The sequence below is a fragment of the Homarus americanus genome, unplaced genomic scaffold (genome assembly GCF_018991925.1).
Source record: "Homarus americanus isolate GMGI-L3 unplaced genomic scaffold, GMGI_Hamer_2.0 scaffold1024, whole genome shotgun sequence".
Classification (NCBI taxonomy): Eukaryota; Metazoa; Arthropoda; class Malacostraca; order Decapoda; family Nephropidae; genus Homarus; species Homarus americanus.
In genome coordinates this window covers 7,712,111-7,734,697 of record NW_024715228.1, presented here as the reverse complement: position 1 = coordinate 7,734,697, position 22,587 = coordinate 7,712,111, and the positions used below count along the sequence as shown (strand labels likewise).

Here is a 22,587-nt window from a genome sequence, read left to right as displayed (position 1 = left end):
ACATGACACAGATCATATCCCTCTTCCAAGAATTTACCAACCGTATTGAAAAACTCTTCGCTACACTCTGTACCACCATCTCCGACCTACTCTTGCCATCTGTTGCCACCCAGTCACTCCTCTCTTCTGGTTTGACACAAGCTGGTAGTCCCCCTGTGAGCCCCCCCTCTGCTCACGGCCTACTCCACCGCCGGCGGCCTTCACTACTGGTGTAATGCCTACCGGGCCTGCCCTGGTGTGTCCTGCTGCCCCGAACGAAGTCTTGCCCCATCTTCACGACACTTGGTGCCTCAACCTGTCCTCCACTCACTGCAAGCCGCGCCCACTCCTGTGTCTGAGCTGTCTCCACCAGGGCTACCTGGACCTGAGGACACCACCCCCGTCTACCTGTACCCCACCGACATGTCGACGCACACACCATCACAATTACACTAAAAGGTGTGTCCCTCAATGTTGTCAATGCCTATGTGCCTCCCTCCACCCCTACTGTACCTGCCCCACCACCCCCACTGTACTTCGCCACGCCTAGTACATTGGCATCCCTGAGCCTGGCCACACTGTTTGTAAACTTTGTGGTCAACAGACTCTCACACCCTCTTTCACCACATCCCCATTTGCCCTATGACCTCCTCCTACAGGTCCCCAGCCGTTACCAACACCTCTTCCCTCCCTGACCAGATATCGCTCCTCCTAGTGACATGCCTGGCACTTGACATTATTAGGGACCTGCCACACTTTGCTATAAACAGATAAATTGTACCGGGAATTTTCCCCCCCACACACTCATCATTCTGTCACTTTATGTAACTTGCTGACAAAACCCATGACCCTTCAGGCCTTTACGCCCTTAATGCACGAGTCATAAAGGCAAGCATGAACTCAGCATGCTTCCCAGTTGGGCACTGTAAACGCTTCTGCGCTTCACCTTGCACAGGATGTAAGGGGGTGCCCAATAAACTAGCCCCCTCGTGGGCAATCTGTAAATCTGTACAGGAGGATCTAAATAAACTGCAGGAGTGGTCAGAAAAATGGCAAATGATATTCAACACCAGCAAGTGCAGCGTACTTAATATTGGAAGAACAAATATTGTCAATGTATACAGCCTTAGCAACATCAAAGGGGCGGCGGTGGTAGAACGGTACTATTCTTGTCTCGCAAGCCAGATGTCACAGGTTCGATTCCCGGGCCGGTGGAAAGTTGTTTGGACACTTTTCCTAGCCCCTTGGTCCCTGTTCACCTAGCAGAAAGTAGGTACCTGTTGTAAATCGAAAATTTGCGAATTCGTATTCAGGGAAAGTTGTTGGAACTTCTATTACTCGTACCTAACACAATCTAACACAATCCGCAGGAGTGGTGACCCGAGGATCACACACCCAACACAGACAAAAACCCAATTCGTGCGCTCTACGCTAAATCAAATAATGTCGTGTCAAGCCACAGCTCTATCTCTCCCACTACAATTCCCTTCCTAACCCCCCGCTACTTCCCTTGTCATCTTACCCGCACTGACTTTCGCTACCAACTACTTTTGGAGCTTCTATTACTCGTATACCTAGAGAAGTCGACTTGTGAAAGAGACTTAGGGGTACTTGTAAGCCCGGACCTAAGGCCTAGAAAACAGTGCGTTAATGTTCGAAATAAGGCAAACAGAGTATTAGGTTTTATATCTAGAAGTGTAAGTAATGAGAGTGCGGAGGTCATATTGCAACTATATCTTGCGCTTGTCAGGCCGCACCTCGATTATGCTGTTCAGTTCTGGTGCCCTTATTATGCAATGGATATCAATTCACTGGAGTCAGTGCAGCGAAGAATGACGAAAATGATTCCGGGACTTAGAAACCTTCCATATCAAGATAAATTAAAGAAACTAGACTTGCATTCCCTAGAAAGATGAAGAGTGCGGGGAGATATGATAGAAGTATTTAAGTGGGTGAAAGGAATCAATTAAGGTGATATACATGTATATAAAGTTCTTATAATATCCGAGCAGGATAGGACTCATAGCAAAGGATTTAAGTTGGATAAGTTTATGTTTAGGAGGTAGATAGGGAGGAACTGGTTCACAAATAGGGTGGTAGACGAGTGGAACAAGCTTAGCAACTTTGTAGTAAGTGTTGGGACGCTGGAAAGTTTTAAAAGAAGGCTAGATAGATTCAAGGACGATAGAGAGTGGTTGTAACTCTCGACAGGAGCTGCCATGCACAGGCCAACCTGCCTATTGCAGATTCCTTATTTTCTTATGTTCTTAAAACAACAACGAAGTACAGTAACATGCGGCTAGATACCGCTCGTCATCCATGGCTATGATTGGTTGGAAAGACGTAATGTTTTGTAATACATAGATTAATATGGTTTCTCGCATCTTTCCTCCACGTGATACCGGACATAATGAACCATCCTAAGGTAGATTTGGTTAGGCTAGGTTAGTTTAGTTTTAGTTTGAAGGTAAAATTAAACTGAGTTTGGTGAGTTTAGGTTAGGCTGAGTGTGGTGAGGTTTGGTTAGATTTGAAGTTGGTGAGGCAAGGTTAGGTTCACTGTAGAAAGGAGCAGTATTTCAAAAAGTAATATTTTCATTTATTTTGAATGTGACGCTACAAAGAGCGAACTGAACAGTATGCCACGGTGCTCGCCAGTCCAGTGCCACTTCAGTTTCTTAGCCCTTATGGAAAATAATGTCTTGTGCTTTAGTTGCAGAGGTTACCCAGGATACAAATAGTCTTGCACCACTTGTCTAAATTTTTTTAAATAATGAAAAATGCTTAAAGCTAGGCAAGCGATTGAAGTGCGTTTGCAGTACGTTTGCGTTTTCAATCGCAACAGGGAGCGATTGGCATGTACTGCAAATGAAGAACGCAAACGCAACCGTGCCAATGGAAACAACCATGTTCATTTCAATGTGATTTATTTTTGGCGCTAACGCAACCGCTAACGCACGAATGGAATCCTAGCTTTAGTTATCTGCTGCCCAGAAGCTATCAAGACTTGAAGAGCAAGTCATAAGATAAGGTTGTTACATTAATCTTGGATGATGACGTTGTTATACTCGATAGGCACTGCAGCAAACATCTTATGATTTGCCATTTAAACATTGATATTTGTTGGCATACCAATGGATGGTGAAAGTACTTTTCGTTTAACCGTGCAGTGGTTCCCAAACTTTCTAACATGACGCCCCCTTTTGCTTTTTGCGAAGTCCTCACCCCCCCCCTCCCCTTATATTTTTGTGTGTAAAATCTACATGACACCATAGTTATAAGCAAAATTAATTAAAAATCATTAAGAGAGAAGAAATCCAGACTAAAGTACACAGTTTGAGATAAGTCTTAATATACTGTAATTGAAGATGAGGGAGGATCGGTGGCTGGTAGTGTTGTGAAAGATAAGAGTAGGGTGAGTCAGTATGGTATCCATGACATATACAAGACGCGTAAGGAGAGAGATGTAATGATAGAAAACGGATAGGGGTGACTGCTATACTTTGGTTTTGCACGGATGTGTGGAAGATTCTAACGGAGAGAGTTACTCCTGAAAGAGTTTCTTCATTATATTCTTTTTGAGCAAAAAATATCAAATTTTGACAGATGGCTTCACGCCTCCCGTACCCACCTCACCCCCCCCCCCCCAGTTTGGAAACCACTGGAACTTTAACGTGAATAGATCTCTTAGTAGGAATTTCAAACAAATGATATAAATACAGTTTTAAATTTTCATGTCTAACTGATTGAAGAACTTATTTGTAAATATATTTTGTGAGAAAACAATTTCATAACAAAACAAATCAAAACGCTTGTTTAATGAGTGAATTGTGGAACTGTTGCGTGGCTCTTCTGTCCAACTGTTAGATAGGGTGGAATCAAAGGCATTTCATCTTATTAACTCTCCTCCTTTAGTTGATAATCTTTCTTCCCTTTCTCTTCGCCGCAATGTTGCTTCACTCTCTCTTTTACAGGTACTTTAACGGGCAATGTTCCGTGGATTTGGCATCCTGCGTACCGCCGGCAAGGCTGTGGGCTCGTAACACTCGTCTTGCCCGCGCTTGCCCATCGTTTCTCTGAGGATGTCGGTCACACTAGAATAACCCGTTATAGTACATCATTCTTTCCCCACACAGCCAAACTGTGGAATGCTCTGCCTTCTTCTGTGTTTCCATACCCATACAATCTCTCACTTCAAAAAGATGGTTTTCCGGTATTTTCGTGGTGTACAGTAAATTAATATAATCTTTTTCTTTTCTAATTTAATTTTTTTTTACTCTTATTTTTTCGCCCCCAAGGCCCCGTTGTAGATCGATGACCTGTGCCCGGGTTGGCTATTCCCCGTAAAAAAATAAAAACAAAATAAAGTAAACAAATAAAAAATACAACTCCCATGCATTGTCTGGTGTATGAATCTTTTTACGCATTTCCTGGTATGTTAAGTGTTATGCCGAGGCATAATTTAGAACAACATTTTTTGTGAACTAGGTGTTTTGTTTATTTTCTATTCCAAGCAGTAGTTTTTTTTGGCAAGTTTGGGGAAATTTTCTTGTAAAGTATATATTGATGTTTTCCATTGTGTAAGAATTTTCTAGGATGTATTGCATCATTTTTATTATGATTTACTTACGTATTGTAAGCCTAGATCATTTTATAGCTCCACAGGCATATCTAGTTCCGACGAGCAGCGCCTAGATATAGCTAGAATCATAGTAGAATACTCTAGGCGTCTGACGAGACGTATATAAGTGATTGAGAGCCGCTGCTTAACGCTATACGTGACCCCGCCAGGTGGATAACCCACCTGCTTTCAATCTTCCCCGGTACTTCCCTCTTCTAACTTGTAACTCTTACATCTTGTATCTTCAGAGCCTATAAGGTTCCCTTCCTTCCATCTAGAGTAGACTGACCCACCGAACGCCATACAGCGCATGCAATAAAGAACATAAATGATTAATTATGGAAGAAAATGGATGATTAAAACAAATATTAACAAATTTAAAATCATACCAATTGGCAAATAAATGGTCGAACCAGTCATCGTGGATGAAGAAATATACCCAAACGCCAATGAAGGTACCCATATTTGGACTCAAGTTCACAAAAACCGGATATCAAAGCTTCATTAAAGAAAAGGACAACAAACTACGCAGCAAAAAAAAAAAAAGGAAATTCCAAAACCTGAATACACAAAACAAACTAAAACTATTCGGTACTAATAAAATCAACAATAAGCTACCCGCCTGTACCAATCAACGCATTCAGTGACACAAGAATCAAGAAACTACAAACAATACAAAATTAATGTCTGCGCTTTATATATGACATCAGATATGAATAACGGATAACAAACGAAGAACTGCATAGGAGAGCCAAGATTGAGGCAGTAAATGTAGACATATACAGTATAACAAAGCTAAGAAAACACGGGGGCAAGTAGAAAAGTTAGTTAGAAGCAGTAACTCACTGGCTCGATAATGAAATGGAATGAAGAGTGAGAGAGCACCCACGGTTCAGATCCAGCAGAACAAGACTAATAAACCCAGCACCAATACCAAGATACAACTAACAATCTCACATCAATACAATAATAATAAAAAAAATCGCATAGAATGATAGCCAAGTAAAACACTGCCTACACAAACGTCAACCTTTTCAATTAAAATAAAAAGATTGGACCTCCTCCTTGGGAGCCAAAGTATAGCAATTTGGATCCTACACCACTTCCTTGCAAAACCCTTTTCCTATTTTAAACGAAAGCTTCAATTCCTAAATAAAATAAGAGTGACTAACTGAGGTATTTTTGCAGTAGTTCACACAACTTTCCTCCCCCAAATCTATTATCATATTCGAAAAAGACGTCTAATTTTAAGATAATTTTCTTCTATTACATTACCGTCGCAAACGTATAATAACGGAGATAGCACATGCCAAATCTTTCTCTATTTTCTTCCATTAATCTTCCACCATTATCGCCTCCCCGACCTCCGAATCAGCGTGTTTCCTTCATAAATCGTCATGCACAAGCGTTTTCGTACACATCACGCGGCCCATCAAAAACAGGGGTTTTTTTTGGCAACCAATTAAAATTATTTGTTGCTTAATTCGCGGTATTTTTGGCCCAATAAAATTCGATTTTTATTTTTGGTCTCTCATATTTCGAAATTCAAATTCATTTCCGACCATGGAAGTCTGCGATGGGTGTCACTTCAATTATATGGAGCTGATTGCGAGTTTTTTGGGAAAAAACGAAGAAGCTATAGCATTTTTTTTATCTCATGGTGTTCTCCCGGCCTCAGTAAAGTGTCCTAAGTGCAAGAACGAATGCAAATATCGTCAAGACCAACATATGTGCGTTGTAGTAACTCGTCCAATAAGGTAAGAAATACGTGATTCTATCATATGATGAGAGTTAGGTTAGGTTAGGTTACGTTAGGTCAGGTCAGGTTTATGTTTTTCTATTGTTTTTTTTTTTGAGTACTTTGTATTCGCTTAGCCATAATTTTTGTATGAAAATGCCCCACAAAAAAAAATAAATAAATAAAAAAAGGCTAATTTCCGACGGAAATGAAGGTCATAACCGATCTAAACACACATAAATACACTAGAAAAACATATTTTCAACTTTCTAACAGAGTTGTGTGCACTTATGCAAATTTACCCACTTGTGATACATCTACTGCTTGGGGGGCTTCCCGACATACGACTTGGCCGCTGGTAACCAGCGGTGGAGGCTGGTTAATGTCATGTTTCTCTTTAAGTTTATCTGAAGACCTATAGACAAATTATTCTCTTGCACCCTGAAAATGGTTTTTAGCACTGTCATCCTTCGTTATGCATACTTGACCTGACCAACTTACTGAGAGCTCTTATGAAATTGCACATTTTCTCCGAACTGTACCCATTGAACATATGGTTGGGTAAATTTTTAGTGCATCTCAAAATAACTTTGAGGCTATTCTTGTTGAATGTTACTTGTGTACTTTAGTTTCAGTCAACAAATTAGGTGCATTCTTATGCCTTCAGTTACGAGGAATATAAATTGTAATAACTTTTTGAGAATCTGGAGACAGACGTTATACATGGCTTGAACATTTCCCATGTAATCACTGTATTTACTAGGATGGTCGGTGGGACTTTCGCCTCCATCACTCACTTACTGTAGTATTTATGGTGGGCGAGGTGTCTTGCCTCGCATGACATACGGTAACCCACGTAATAAATGAATTAGTTGCCGATTCAACAACAATTTCTTTCGTCTTGTACCTCAGTAACTACACTCCAAACCCTCCACGCAGGAATCAGTTGAGTGAAAACTGACTTCATGATACTTTATATTAATTTACATTAGTAGGGCCACCACTATCCACTTAAATGCAAGAGTCAGGTAGCTTTGGAACACCCACTTACATTTTAGCATATATTGTACAGAAAACTTAGGTATAATAATAATAATAATAATAATAATAATAATAATAATAATAATAATAATAATCTGCAGTCAATCACCCTGTTAATCAAATTTCCTGACAGGCTGTGTGAATCCTAACTGTAATAACAAGTTTCACAAGCAATATCCATCAGGGGCTTTAACAGTAATAACCTTGACCTAATTAGTGTATATGGCAAACTAACACCACACACTAAGCTATCACTCTAATCTCCGGTGATAATAATAAAAAGAAATATACTTATTTGCGCTATGGAAGGCTGTTGGTAGAAAGCGCCAGGAGTATTATGAAATATGAGGGCGTTTGCGGGAGAACCTTGGTAGAATAGGTTTAGGGAGACCCATGTAGGGGTTGGACCAAGGGGGGTAAAGTCGCGGGGGGAGGACCCAGGTGGGGGAAGTAAGTATCGCTATGGCGTTGCAAGATGGCGGGTGCTACGCCTAGTAAGAGAGCTGCTCCTGATTCCAACACTTTACAGCCAGCAAAGAAGACTCACTGGTCACAAGGTCTTCTGGCTTCCATGAACGATCCAAATCTCGTCGTAGAATCGGACGACCGGATCGTTATCATCAAAGACAAGTATCCCAAGGTAAAATAAGCCTCGGTAAAACAGTCTGGTGGTGTTGCGGTGAGGGATGGTCGAATGTGGTCTTTGTTGTGCCCGGTATACGGTCCGATTTGCTGCTGAATTTTACTTGTTGGACGGACGGATGTCGTTTGACACTTACTGTACTTGTCGAGCCCCACATGACACAGCGTCGCCTGTCATCATGGAATACTTTATAACACGTCCTCATAGGTTGTCACATGCTGAGATATGACGTGATGCGTAAATATGAGATATATTTGACGAGTAATGACGGAAGATATAAGAATACTGGTATTTTTTCTGGCTATAATGGGTATAGTGTATATTATTCGTATTGTACTTTGATATTGGACGGAAAATAAGGTTGGGATTGTAAGTCCTCATTAACAAAAGATAATAATTGCATACTTAATTGCTTTAATGAATAAACTACAGTATTTATATTATTGCTGTTCAAGTGATTGTCATCATTCTGAACTTTATTATATATAAGAATCTGTGTATTTTTAAATTTATATACGTCCATCTGCTTGATGTCAACAACAGCAATGTAGTGACCAATAAATTTTAGTAATGAATTAGTTAATCAAATGAGGAATTTTCACTTTGCATAAAGATAAAATTAAAACCAGTAAATTCACGTTTGTATGAACTTAGTGTGAAGAACAGTTTAAGGGTTGTTTTGGGTGAACGATTAGTCTAGATTACGGTACTGTACATTCATAATATGTATATAAATAATGCAGTACTGTATACATAAGTACCTGTAAATTAGCAAGTTTGCTCTTATGGTGCCTGGTAAATATTAGGTAGTCAAATATTGTATCAATATTGGCACAATATATATATATATATATATATATATATATATATATATATATATATATATATATATATATATATATATATATATATATATATATATAATCAGATGAAAGATATGGAACTGTATTGCTAAAACACTTTGGTGACAAGATGTTCACAAGAAAATCAGCCATGACTACTTTCAATTATACAATATTTGGTGGAAATATTATCTTACAAATTAGGTTAATATGAGGTTAACCTGTACGGAATTGTCAATTAAACCATTTATCATATGTCAAACAACATGTTTTAGTTATAATACAATATTATAGTTTGCTGTATAAATCATATTAGAATTAAATTGCACTAACCTTTGCTTTGTGGCTTGTATATATTGTATAGACAGCTTGTAATATAAAGTATTGTACAGTGTATACAAAATAAGATCTTTAAACAACACTGATTTCTGTACTAAAATAACATGCACTGTACAATAATGAATTTTTTTCATTAAAAGTGAATCAGAGGTCACTGTAATGTATTGTACTGTACTGTACTTGATAAAGTTACGGTGAATTTATGGTATTTGTTGTCTCACAGGCCCGCTATCATTTTTTGGTGATACCCAAGTTAAATTTTCCCAACTTGAAGTCACTAAAAAGAGAGCAGAGTGAGTTATTGCATTATATGGAGGATCAGTCTCGATTACTAGCTACAAAATACCCGCAAGTGGAGTTTAGGTGAGTAGAAATGTTTAAAATTTTGTGTTAAAGGTAATGATTTTTTTTTAACACAAATTGGATATTTAATTACAATGGAAAGTGTTTCTTTGAGTACCAATCATTTTAGATTTTTTGGCAAATACTGTAGTATTTAATACTGTAGTTGATTTTTTTTTCTTTCAATTTCTGAGATGAAAGCCCATGGAGCCTGGATTCTGTTTTGAAAAGGATGATAATTTTTAAATGATTATTTTAGCAATTTCTTATTTTTCCTCTAAATTGGGGAGGCTGTTCCAATAAACAGTGGAACCATGGGCTTTATACAGCAGTATTTATTAACCTGTGAGCAGCCATTCTATACAGTATTACCTTTTTTTACCTAGCTAACAATAGATTTTCCCAAATAATTTCTGAATATTGTACAGTACTGTAAACTCAAATTAATTTGATAATTGATGCAGGGAAGCTATGTTTCATAGAAAAGTAGATTTGTGCTTTGAAAAATACACAGTAATGGCAATTTACCTTTAAAGCTATACCTGTATTTCTAATAAACCATTAATAATCCATTAGTACAATAATACAGAAATGCAGTAGTACTGTAATGATATCAGATACTGAATAATGAATTTTATATTGTTGTGTTTGGGTATAGGGTGTGCCACTCCTCAGTTGATATATTGTACTGTGTTACACAGGTATCCCCCTATTTACAATAGGATTGTGTTCCTGAAATCCTAACATAAATTGGGACCCTTTTAACATGGGTTTCAATGGGATACTGTCCTGGCCTGTCCAATACAGAAAAAATGACCCTGTACTAATTAAATAATAAATAAAATAAACACACACCAAGCACAGAAAAACTTATCCTATCATCAATAAATAAAATAAATTAAACACTCATTACACACAGAAAAAACAATCCTACATGCTTCCAGTCTTTACATTCCGTGTCAGCGAGTTTAGTCTAATGCTAACTATTGTTAACATGGATTTTGCCGAACAAAAATTGATTGAGGGTGTTAAAACCTAATTACAGTTAACATGGATAATCATAAAGAAGGGGATACCTGTATTGTACAGGTACTGAACTGTACATGTTATGCTTCTGTTTCTGTTTTTGTGTTACTATGTACAGTCTTCAGATTTTCACATTGTTCAGTGTACAGTACTATATTTTCAAACATGTAAAAAACAAGAACAAATCCTCAGAGACATATGCTCAAATCACAACAATACATGCAATAACAATATTAGTAGAGGAACTGAGGCCCCATCAAAGGTATTGCTCATATCACAGTTGCCTTGACTCGCCAGTTTGATGTGAGAATAGCATTGACGGTATGGTTGGTGGCTGACCAATCAGTGTATGTATGTACAGCAGTGGCCATGAACACATAGGAAATACAGGATGTATTTCTAGTTAGCAAGATACTGTCCCACTTTCCATTATTGTATGTGAACGATGCTGTCCCATTAATTAGAGTTTACTATAGGCTTTTTTTGTCAGGCGTTTTAAGATGTACGGAATAGCTAACATGTTAGCTTTCCCGGACTCATTAAAAAATAATACTTTTGTACAGCGTCTTGGAAATAACTTGTACAATCAGAAAACAATAAAATTAGAACTGTCATTTGGACACAATATGGAAATTAATAGTGAAAAAAATACATAGAAAAATATGGAAAGAAAGACAAAAAGGAAAAAAAAAGTCAGTCAGTCAACAATAAACATGGCGGATTGATCCATTTTTTATACAGGAAAGGTACTCCACTACGTACTGTATGTTCTCTTGTCTCGCGGTTACATTGTGTTGTTTACAGGTGTTCGCATATACAGTACTGTAATATACACACAATATGACAAATTTCAGGTTCGTTGTTTTAATTTTTGCACTTACAGAACTGTTATAAATTTTCACCCTTATTTAAAGTATCTTATGAGTAATGATATTAAAGTGTTAATCATATTTGAGTAATTATCAATATTGTTACACCAAAGTCACCAACAGCTAATGAAATCACAGAGTGCCCACTTAAAAATGGGCGGAGCCAAAACTGGTTTCAACTAGGCGCAATTCTTTAAAAAAAAATTCATGCCATACACTTTGTTTTAGGTCCTATCCAATATACTACCATATATAGAATTATTAGTTATTATATCACAGTTTTTTATTGCCATACTTGCCCCCAACTCTTCAATATTAATCAAAATATTCTCCATAAGCGGCCATGATCCGCATATTTTCAGTGGGAGAAATTGCCAATTGATTGTTAGCTATTTGGGCCGCTTGGGCGCTGCACAAGGCTAAAGCCTGATCGAGGTGTTAGCTTTTCCCTCTGAATGTGTTAGGCACACTAGTCAAAAGCAGCGTCTGCGCATACCCAATAGCTAATGCGTTAGCTAATCCGTGCATCGAAAACGCCTTATATTTCCTTCATCTTGTGATACCATGTACTATAGTTTTGTCTCAAAATCTTTGAACACAAGATTTTTTTTCTTAAATTTTTAACAATTATAGTTCTCATTGTTTTCTCATAATATTCCTTTGATTTCAATGAGAAAGGCACAATGTCATTACACAGGTCAATAACATATGTACACTGTAAAAAAAAATATCTTTACAAATCTTGTACGAAACAAAGTGACACCACAAACGAAGGTTTTTGATAAAGGCCCATGAGGCATACCTCGCATTGTAGTCCTGCATGTGGATTGTTCAGTTCGAAATTCATCGGAGCCTCCATGAAAGATACTTTTTTTACCGAGTGTACAGTATTGCATTATACCGTACCTTACCAGTATTCACTGCTCATGTTAGCCATTTAGTACTCCTGGCCGTAGTTGGAAATCTCACCCCCCCTCGGAGTTTTTCGACGCAGGCTGTTTCAGTAACAGGAATGGTTTTTCCATTTTAATAAACAAATTGCACTCTTAGAGATGCATCTGCCAGTGCATGAGGCTAGTGGGAGGAACTTAGGTAGTTGACAGAGCCGGTCCACTGTTTCCTCATTTCTGCTTACGGGAGGGGTGCTCTTAGTGACATAAAACTGAGTGGGAGGGGATGTGCCAGCACGGGAGTGCTTAGTGACGCAATTTGTGCTGAAATACCATGAGAGGGTTAAGAGATACAGTATTCATTACTAAAACCACATTCTTGTCTCTGCATTAGGAGGGAGGATTATTTTTCTTGTTATTTCTATACAGTAAAATGAAATCAATATTTTTTATCCAGATCAAATAGTGTACTGTACAGTACAGTATATTGTAGAGTACTGTAATCAGCCAGCATCAAATTTATTTTATACCCCTTGTACACAAAAACTGTGTTAGCCAAAACTCTGGGTACAACCTCAGAAGTAAAACCTCTTATTAACAGACTCTCTGAAACTAATTTCGGTGATTTAGCAAGTGTTGAAATATTGCAGGATTGTTTCTATGATTTTTTTCCTTTACTAATATTTGTAAATTATTCTGTACATTTATACAGTATACAATATATATATATATATATATATATATATATATATATATATATATATATATATATATATATATATATATATATATATATATATATATATATATACAGTATATATATATATATATATATATATATATATACATACTTATTATAAACAGATATGGATACCATGCAATTCCAAGTATGTCTCAATTGCATCTTCACATGATCAGCCAAGACTTTGACTCTCCTTGTTTGAAGACCAAACGTCACTGGAACTCCTTTAACACAAGATACTTTTTGGATAGTGCAGGTGTGTGTGTGTGTGTGACCAATTTCATGTTGTTTTAACAGGATTTAATTCAATAAATTAGTACTTCAAGAGACTTTTTTAACATGCAAGCCCTGATCCAATTTGACACATGGTGGATACTGTCATTTATTCATTCTAGCAACTTTATCAGATGTGTTGTGCTTTGGTATTCCACTAATATAACATTGCCCCAAGATTTATATCTGATTTAGACCTATTCAATCACTCTTACAACCCAACATCAAATCTATCTCCTCTCTTTATACAGTAATTCACTCTCGAGCAATATTATTTTACACTATCTTTTCACTTAATATGTCCAGCACTTCCTTCCAAAAAAAACAATCAATGCCATGCTTCCCACTCATTCACATACTTACACACAAAAATTCATTCACATTCTTAGATATATACTGTGGCAGGAAACAAGCTTAAAGTATTTTCTTTTTCATTCCCCTGTATGCCATTTTTGTCAGATCTTAAAGATTAGTAGGTGTACAGAATTGAAACATTAAAGGAGGTTTCATATTCTTCATGTTTTGCACAATATGACAGGAGGGCTCAGTTAACTGAAGGTGAGGGGGAAGGAGACTACAGCTTGAGAAATTCTCAGTTTTTCAGTTAAATGAAATTGATACAGAAAAAAGTTGATATACTTAACCCCAACAGTTGAATAGGACTCCCTCGAATTATAAATCTGCAATAACCTATTAAAACACTGAACAAATATGTTAGAGAAATTGCCTGATTTTTTTCAATCATATGTAGCTGTGGTGATCAAAAAACTTTCTTCTGATTTCAGATGTGATTCGTTGTTTGGAGGAGCGTGGGATGGTAGTAACAATGACTCCTATAGCAGGAGAAAAACTCTTAGATCAACCCTTGAAGTGTCACAAGTGCGTATATTCTCCACAAAACATGCCCAAACTTAAGCAACATCTCTATAAGCATATAAATAATTGAAATGTGTGTCACTTTTCTTCAATACATTGCATATAAAAATGTTGTGAAAAAAGCTTGTTTTCATCACTCAAAAACATATCTTTGTATCAAGTGGAATGCAATTAATTTTTGACTTGAAATATAACCAGGTTGACTAAGCAGAGAGCCACTTAACATGGTGTGTGCAGAACAAGTAATCTTCCAGGAAAATAGATACATTTTTCAGTGTTTTTTTTTCCTACAGGGATTCTGTCACTCATACAGATATGGTTTAGATTAGCTGTTAGCTCACAAGTTTTTGTCAAATTATGTGAGCTGTGAAATGACCATGAATGTCACAATCAGCAGCTTTGAATGCATTTATCTTTTTATGTGTGTGTGTGTGTGTAAATTAAGTTTCTGCCCACTTAGTGGATGCTTCCATGCACTCGATGTGAAGACTTATGTTCAAGGCATAATTTTTCACTTCTTTCTCACCTTTCCTTTGTCTTGCTATTTGTGTGATCTTACATGAGATTGTATCCTTCATTGCCAAGGTACATGCCTTGAGTTAGATATACTGTACTGAACATCTTAACTTTGACGTCAATGAAGTCACACTGAACCCATTTTGAAATAAAGAGAGTTGGTGGGTATATTTCCTGCATTAATTGAACAGAGATGATAACTTTTGGTACAAAGTCGCCTAAAGTCCCCTATGATGAAGTAGACCTGCATTCTGACCTTATATTTTTTGTTAGTATTGCCCAGTGGGTGTACACTCGTAATTTGCTTTACAGTACAAGCAGTGGTGTAGATTAATATAGTCTTTCTCATTTCTATTTTTAATTTCTTTTTACTCTTATATTTTTTCGCCCCCCAGGCTCTGATGTGGGTTGATGACCTGTGCCCGGGTGGGCTATACCCCGTAAAAAAAAAAAAAAGTGAACTAGTTTAATTACTTTTGAACATGTATTATGGTTTGAAGAAATTACATTACTGTATATGTGCTTAACCAGACTCAACAGGATGGTAATGCAGAATCTCTTAGAAACACATCAGTTTCTAGCTATTCTTCAAGCCTTCAAGACCCAACACCAGTGCCTGAACACTTACATAACAATTGTAGGATGGTTTGACCTCTGCAGTTGAAGCAGTCATGACAGTTTGTATTATAAACAGTATGGTGTGAAAAGAGTTAGGCTTATCTCTCCACTTCAACACACATAATGGAAAAATAATGGAGATGCAGTCCTAGGAAGATGTAGAGGTTGACTCAGTGTGACAGACTACTTAATGGGTTGCACTGTAGCCAAAAACACAACAATAATAGTGGGAGAAAGTTAATACAGTACTGATTACTTCTTCAGTAAAAATGATGTATGAACACCACATTCATAATTATTTTTGAGGATTAATTTTTAGGCAATATTATCCTGCAGGCAGTATGAAGCTAATGTATGTAAGGTTTTACCATTTGAATGAAATAAGTTTGACCATGTATTATGATCCAGTACAGTACTTGAAGCTAGGACCTGGGTTATTGACCTTATTTGGTTCTTTAGATTTCTGTGGTTGCTGACTTTTTGGTCATGTCTCTCTAGACACTATTGCAAAGTATATAGAAGATTGTACTGAGTTGGGATGATCTTGTGACCTCTTTACTGAGCAATGTCCTTATTTTGTAAGGATTATGGACTTGGGCACATGAATGCCAGTATAATTGCACCATGAACTTCAGTTGTAGAATTGAAGGATTTTCCCTGATTATAAATAACACAGTACAGTATTATGAAAATATGGTACCGTGCTGTAATACGTAATGACTACCTTTTTCTATGTGTGGTGTGTATGAGGAATATTTAAATATGTTTGTGTGAATGTGAAATAGAATGCTGTACAGATCTGAAGACTGGTTTTGTTATACAGTACGTATCTGGAATAGTATAAGAACTGACACAGCTTTAGGTAAATTCTATTTGTCAATAATGACAAAGTACTGTACTAATTTTCATTTTAATCTTTAGAGATATCAGTAAGCTGTTTTATATAATTCAGTCAGTTCTCATTTTCTTGGGTGTAAGTAGGTGCATAATGATTCATAAGAATGGGTAAAATAATTTGGGCATTATATCTTTCAGGTGTTAACAGGTTTTGTGCACTACCCCAATCTGGTGACAGCCCAATGTACTGTATTGGTAAAATATGCATTAAATCATGAATATTTCCCTGAATCTTTCCTAAGTACAGTATGTACAATCAAACACAAAAGTTGTGTCACGGTTTTGTCCGAAGATTAAATATAACTCGTGAATTATTATGAGAGCCCCTACCACAAGGCAGAGCGCACCAAAAGTTTAGCCCTTCGGCACATGTTTTCACAAAATTTCACGACACAACTTTTGTCTTTCATTGTACACTATGGAACTGGTTTACTGTACATTTCTTCTTTTGTCATCACCATATTAACTTAATTTAACCAGCTACCAATTATTATTTTTTAAATTTAATAGTTCAGAAAACAATATCTTGTGTATTTTTCCCAATTAAAATTGCAAATGCAGGAGTAGAACTTCAATGAACACCTGTAGTGATTAATCCATTGATTATTGTTAACTCATAGTGAGTATGTATACAGTATATGTACTGTACTTCACAGTACAGTACTATAATGGTATTTGAGGTTGTTTAGGGAATTTGTATGTTACATTATTTTCAAGTCTTAATTTAACATATTATTTTCAGGTGATAAATTAAAGGGAAATATTTTTTCAGAAACATTAATAGTTTTAATTTGTGACAACTTTTTGTTTGCATGTACAGTACTGGGAAACAAGTATACAGTGGTCCCTCGATTAACGAACACAGTTGGTTCCACAGAGTAGTTCGTTAACTGAAAATTTCGTTAACTGAATCTGTTATTTCAATGGGATGTTGGGTAATTGGTTCCAACTCACAGAAAAAGTACATACAAAGTACTGTATACCAGTAATAGAATTAACAAAACATTAAATATAAACTAAATACAGTACTGTACTGTACAGTATACTTTATAATAATAAATAAAAAACAATAGAATACTATATTTTAACTTACTTTGAGGTGTGTATGTCGTATTCCCGGCATATTTGTTTACATATCAAACAGCTGATTGTAGAGGCAATCGATGATGACATGCCATATTCTTTACAGAGTGCATTGGTTCTAATGCCTTCTTCATGTTTCATAATAATTTCTGCACTGTATATTATCAATATGTGAACTAAATTTCAGAATGACCAATAATTTTAATGTAAAAATGCAAAAATATTCAAGAGACCAACAAACTGGATGTTCACTCCGCTGTAAACCAAGTTAAACTGGTAAGCGTTGGTGGGCGATTCGATCAGCTGATTGGCACACAAAAATTGTTCCCTGTATTTATATATTATCAATATGTTAACCAAATTAGAATGACCAATAATTTTAATATAAAAAATGCAAAAATATTCAAGAGCACAATTTTCTTGATATTTACTCCATTGTTGTAAACAGAACCAATTACAGTACTGTATTGGTGGACTAGCCGATCAGCTGATGCGCACAACAAAGTGTGTTTCTCGTAAGGCTGTCGTTAATCAAAGTTTTGTGCGTTAATGGAATTGAAAATCCTTATGGGAGCTAATTCGTAAACCAAAATTTCGTTAATTGGACCGTTCGTTAATCGAGGGACCACTGTATATGAAAGGATGGTTTATGTCTTCATGAGTAGATTGTGAATATCCAACACTATGAAACTAAGTTTTTCTCATTAATGTTGAACTTAACACAGAAAACTTGAGCTGTCATTTTTATTTAATTATAATCCAGTAGCCTGACCATGTCACTGATATATCGACAAGTATTGGCTCTTGCATTTTGTTTAATAAGTAGTCATGGTACAATGAAAGTAAAAATGAAACTATCTCGAGACTATATCCTTTGTGGAAAATTTTTCCCTCACTGTCTTGTGATTAGTTTATAAATATGAGAAAAATCTGTTAATGCCATCCATTGAAGAAAATGTATACAGGGGGTCCCCAAAGTTTGCAGATTTTTATTTCGCGGTCCTCTATTATTTGCGGATAACACCCTGAATGTACTGAAGAACGTCTGTGGGTAGTTTTATAGTTGCCACCATTTTTGAGGCTGGGACAAGGAGCCATTTGTTCTGGAGACAGTAATTTCCTTTACCTGTATTGTAAATATGTGTAGACACACACAAATAGATAATAATTGGAAAATCCTCTCACAAATAATCAGAAACAAGTTTAAAAAATGTGAGTCTACCCTAAAGTCTATGCTTCATTACTTTATTAACAAAGCACAGACTTGAGGGTAGACTCCCATTCTTTAATAAATTTGTTTGACTATTTGTGAGTACTTTCCCATTACAGGTATTATTTATTTGTATGTGTTTTGTGTGTGTCTGCACACACACATATACAGGTAAAATAAATAATTGTCCTAAGGGCAAACACATAGAGGTTATATACATTTCTTTGTACACGAGCAAAAATGAATCCCCGGTTCGCAAATGTTAGTCGTAGATTTGGCGATTCGCGGCCATTTTGAGAACCTAACCTCCACAAATTTTGGCCCCCCCCCCACCCCTGTACTGTATTATAGGTGATAGAGGTAGCACACTTACCTTTGCAACCCGGGTTTGATTCTCACTTGGAGCCAGAAAGACCCAACCCAATATCATAAGTTACTCCAGGTTCTTGTGCTGTTGGACTTATGATAAAGAATACTAGCCTCATGCCTTCATAAAGTGTACTCGATTAAACACTTGATAATAAAAGATAATTAACATGAATTTCTAATATGCTTTTTTTTCTTTCATTAATTCATTCTTACTTTTATACAGTAATAAATGTTTTACTATGACACCCCTTCCACATAGTCCCAAATCTAGTTTACCCACTACTTCATGCAAGCTAGCATCCTCCACCAACAACACTTTTCCTTCAAACCTCTTAAGTATCTCCACTCATATGCACTCACAATGCTGCATCCTGAATGTCCATCCCCTTTACTTCTAGTGTGCCCTCTTATCTCCTTGGTGTTCCCCCCCCTCCTACCATCCCTTGGCAGATACTATTCTTGCATCTAATTTCTTATTCTCTGCATCCTATTTACCCAACACATTGCTGTCAAGCTTATCAGTTATATTGCATCTAATTTGCCCCTTCCTTTTGGATCCAAAATTAGTTCTTCACTCATATAATAGTGTTGGCTCAGCAATATCCCCATCTTTGCATCCTGAGTTCTCTCCCTCCATCTATTTCTTTCATTCTGATGCTCTGTGATTCATATCATTATCCATCAGTCCAATTGCTGACAATTTATTTCCACTCTGGTATCTGAAATGCTTCACTTCCTCCACTTCATGCTAACATCTTTTTCCACTTAGTTTCCTTCTCAGGTTAGTGTTTTTATTCCAACTTTTTCCAACTCCATTATCAACTTTTTTGAAGTACATGTCCCTCCACAAACACATAATATGGAAAGGAACAGTCAATAAACTGAAGGTAAGGTTAGAAAAAACAAGGATGTGGTTAACACTTACGTTAGTAGAAGAGATGGGTCGGCGTACAGGAATGGAGGCTGGTTCCGAGGCAGAGGGCAGGCTACTGGCCCTCAGGTGAGTCACCATCACTGTCATCCACACTTGTCAGGGCCTCCCTGACAAATCCCTCAAAGTCATCATCACTGTCTACCTCTGTCACTATCACTGGCTTGGGCTGGCTGTGGTGGGTTGCGGGCGAAGAACTCTGTTATGCTTTGCTGACGGCTGGTGTTTATGTTGTCGTGATAAACCTTGAAGTAGGGCTCCATAGTCTGCAACAGCTGGGTAGTGATGATTTCATACCTGTTTGCGTCAGGGTCGTCGGAAAGGAGGAACTTGACTTTCTCGATACACTCGATGGCACCCCTAACATTACTATGGGATAAGCGGCAATCTTCTTGGGATGACGCACCACCTGCCTCTTCACTGACGTCATCATCATCTACCATCTTGTCGGTAGTCACATCAGGATCCCTTATCACCTCCAGGATGTCGTCGTTGGTGGTCTCGGAGAAGCCTGCAGCTGTAACACTCTGCGCAGCTTCTCTGGCAAGGTCCACTGCTACTGCAACAGTCTGAACCTCACCAGTCACAGATTGACTCTGCCTAACGGCCGGAATGCCTTGCAACACATGTCTCCATGCGTGACGAACAGTTAATACAGACAGCTGATCCCATGCCTCCACCAAGAAGTCCACAGCTTTCTTGATGTTGAATATTCTCCAGAATTGTTTTAAAAGTACTTGTTGTTCTGCCAACTGTTGATCCTCGTCGTCTTCGCTCTTGCTATCGGTGGTGGTGTCACTCAGGTTACGCAACTCTTCCCTGGTGTTGGTGTAGTCGTTCAGGAGCTTGAATTTTTTAGTAGAGAATGCAGCTTTTACATTACAGATTAACTCTTGGTCCATGGGCTGTAATATAGACGTAGTGTTGGGAGGAAGGAAGACCACTTTTATGTTGGGGTGACGATCTAACAGTAGGGGCGAGTGTCCTGGTGCGTTGTCCAGCAGCAACAAAATCTTGAATGGCACATTCTGTTGCTCACAGAATTTCTTCACATTGGGAACGAAACAGTCATCAAACCAGGAGAGGGACAGTGTAGAGAACATCCACTCCTTACGTGCGGTCAGCCAGTGGACATTTAGCTTGGTCATGTCCATGCTCTTGTAGGCGTGCGGCTTGCATGCTGTGTGGATCACCGATAACTTAAGCTTACAGGTACCGGAGGCATTGGTGGTATACAGGACGGTGATGCGCAACTTCCGGCCCCGAATCTTGCTGGCATTCTTCACAACGAAGGTCTTGGAAGGTAGCTTTTTCCAAAAAAGACCAGATTCGTCCATGTTAAACACCTGGTCGTCGGTGTACTGCCCTTCCTCCATAATGTCACGTAAAAACGGAGGAAATTCCCTAGCCGCAACACGGTCAGCACTAGCTTCTTCACCACCAATGTTGATTTTGGTGATCTTGTTCCTCTTCTTAAATCTCTGTAACCACCCAGAGGAAGCATTAAAGGGTTTGGGCTCTGTAATTCCCATCTTTCGTGACACTGCAGCATACAGTTCACGTGCGTACTCCTTAACAGAGCGCGTGTCCACCGCCATGTTCCGTCGCGCCTGACGCACCAAGTAGCTCGCAAGTAATTTTTCCGTCTTGAGAAGCACCTGGTTGTGGAAATACTTGATCATAGAAGCACCTGTAGACTTTGTGATGTTCATGTGCTCCTTTATCTTGGCTGCATCCTTCTTAATTGTCCTGATCGTAGACTCATTAACACCATGCTGGCGCGCGAGATCAACCTGTCTTGTTCCTTTCTCCAACTTTTGTATGATCTTATACTTAATTTCGTAGCTTAAGGAATGTCGTGTCTTCTTTGGCTTAGGGCGGCTGGGTCCAGGTAAGGAAAGGTTTCTCTCTGGGGGCGGTGGTCCGGCGGAAGCCATTTTACAGAACAATGGATGCACGATTACACGGTGTGGCCTGGAGGGATGAAACTGCCGCTGCTAGGTCAAGCGTCGTCTTTCCTCTCTCCCTCCCTCCCGCGGGTGGACACGTCATATTACTTTAAACCAATCACAGCTAGCAGCGGAGGGAGGTAAGGATGCATGGCCCAATTACAGTCCGATACGTCATATGACGTCACTGATAATGCAACAAAGACACACTGCGCAACCTACTCGCGCCGCTTACACAACATGGCGGATGGCGGGAGGTTTGGATCCAAAAATGGCGCGGCGCCAGATGACCGCCAGCCGCTCTCCGCGTAAAGGGGAACACGCACCGCAGACTGTGAGCATTCCGGTTTCAGCAGGGTACCGCGTAAACGCGGAATGTGGGACCGCGTAAAGCGAGGGTTGACTGTAATAATAATAAAGAACCATAAATAAATGCAAAAATGAAAAAAAAAATCAAGAACGAGAAAATATATGTATGTTGTGTTGTCAATAGTAAGAGAAGCAATTGAGACCCGGCAATTGTGTGTAAATGAGGTAGAAAGTCAGATCAGCAACCTGGGACTTAGTCACAATTTTTGTGATGACATATGTTCTTTGACTTTTCCGTTTTTTATTCACGGTTTCTGTGCTGGTTTATATTTATTTACTAAAGTGGTTAATGATTTTAAGCAAATTCTATTGAAATATGAATGGCAAATGAAAAAAAATGAATAGAGGGAATTAAATGAGGTAGGTTAGGGAAAGGTACTTTGAAAATGTATGTTTTATTTCCGTAGACTTTATGTACTATTAAC

At 38.0% G+C, this 22,587-nt stretch overlaps 1 protein-coding gene across 2 annotated transcripts; it reads left to right on the top strand.

Annotated features, from left to right (window-relative positions):
• Nucleotides 1–7,820: 7,820 nt before the first annotated feature.
• LOC121856541 (aprataxin-like) lies at nucleotides 7,821–17,028 on the top strand. Of its 2 annotated transcripts, XM_042352147.1 has the most exons (5): nucleotides 7,821–8,018; nucleotides 9,426–9,565; nucleotides 13,194–13,327; nucleotides 14,130–14,223; nucleotides 15,132–17,028. In XM_042352147.1, exons 1-5 carry the CDS (start codon nucleotides 7,854–7,856, stop codon nucleotides 15,136–15,138), a joined length of 540 nt encoding a protein of 179 aa, XP_042208081.1. In that variant the 5' UTR covers nucleotides 7,821–7,853; the 3' UTR covers nucleotides 15,139–17,028. The 2 variants fall into 2 exon arrangements, with proteins under 2 accessions (XP_042208081.1, XP_042208077.1); XM_042352143.1 differs by lacking the exon at nucleotides 15,132–17,028 and having other exon boundaries at nucleotides 14,130–14,489.
• Nucleotides 17,029–22,587: the final 5,559 nt, after the last annotated feature.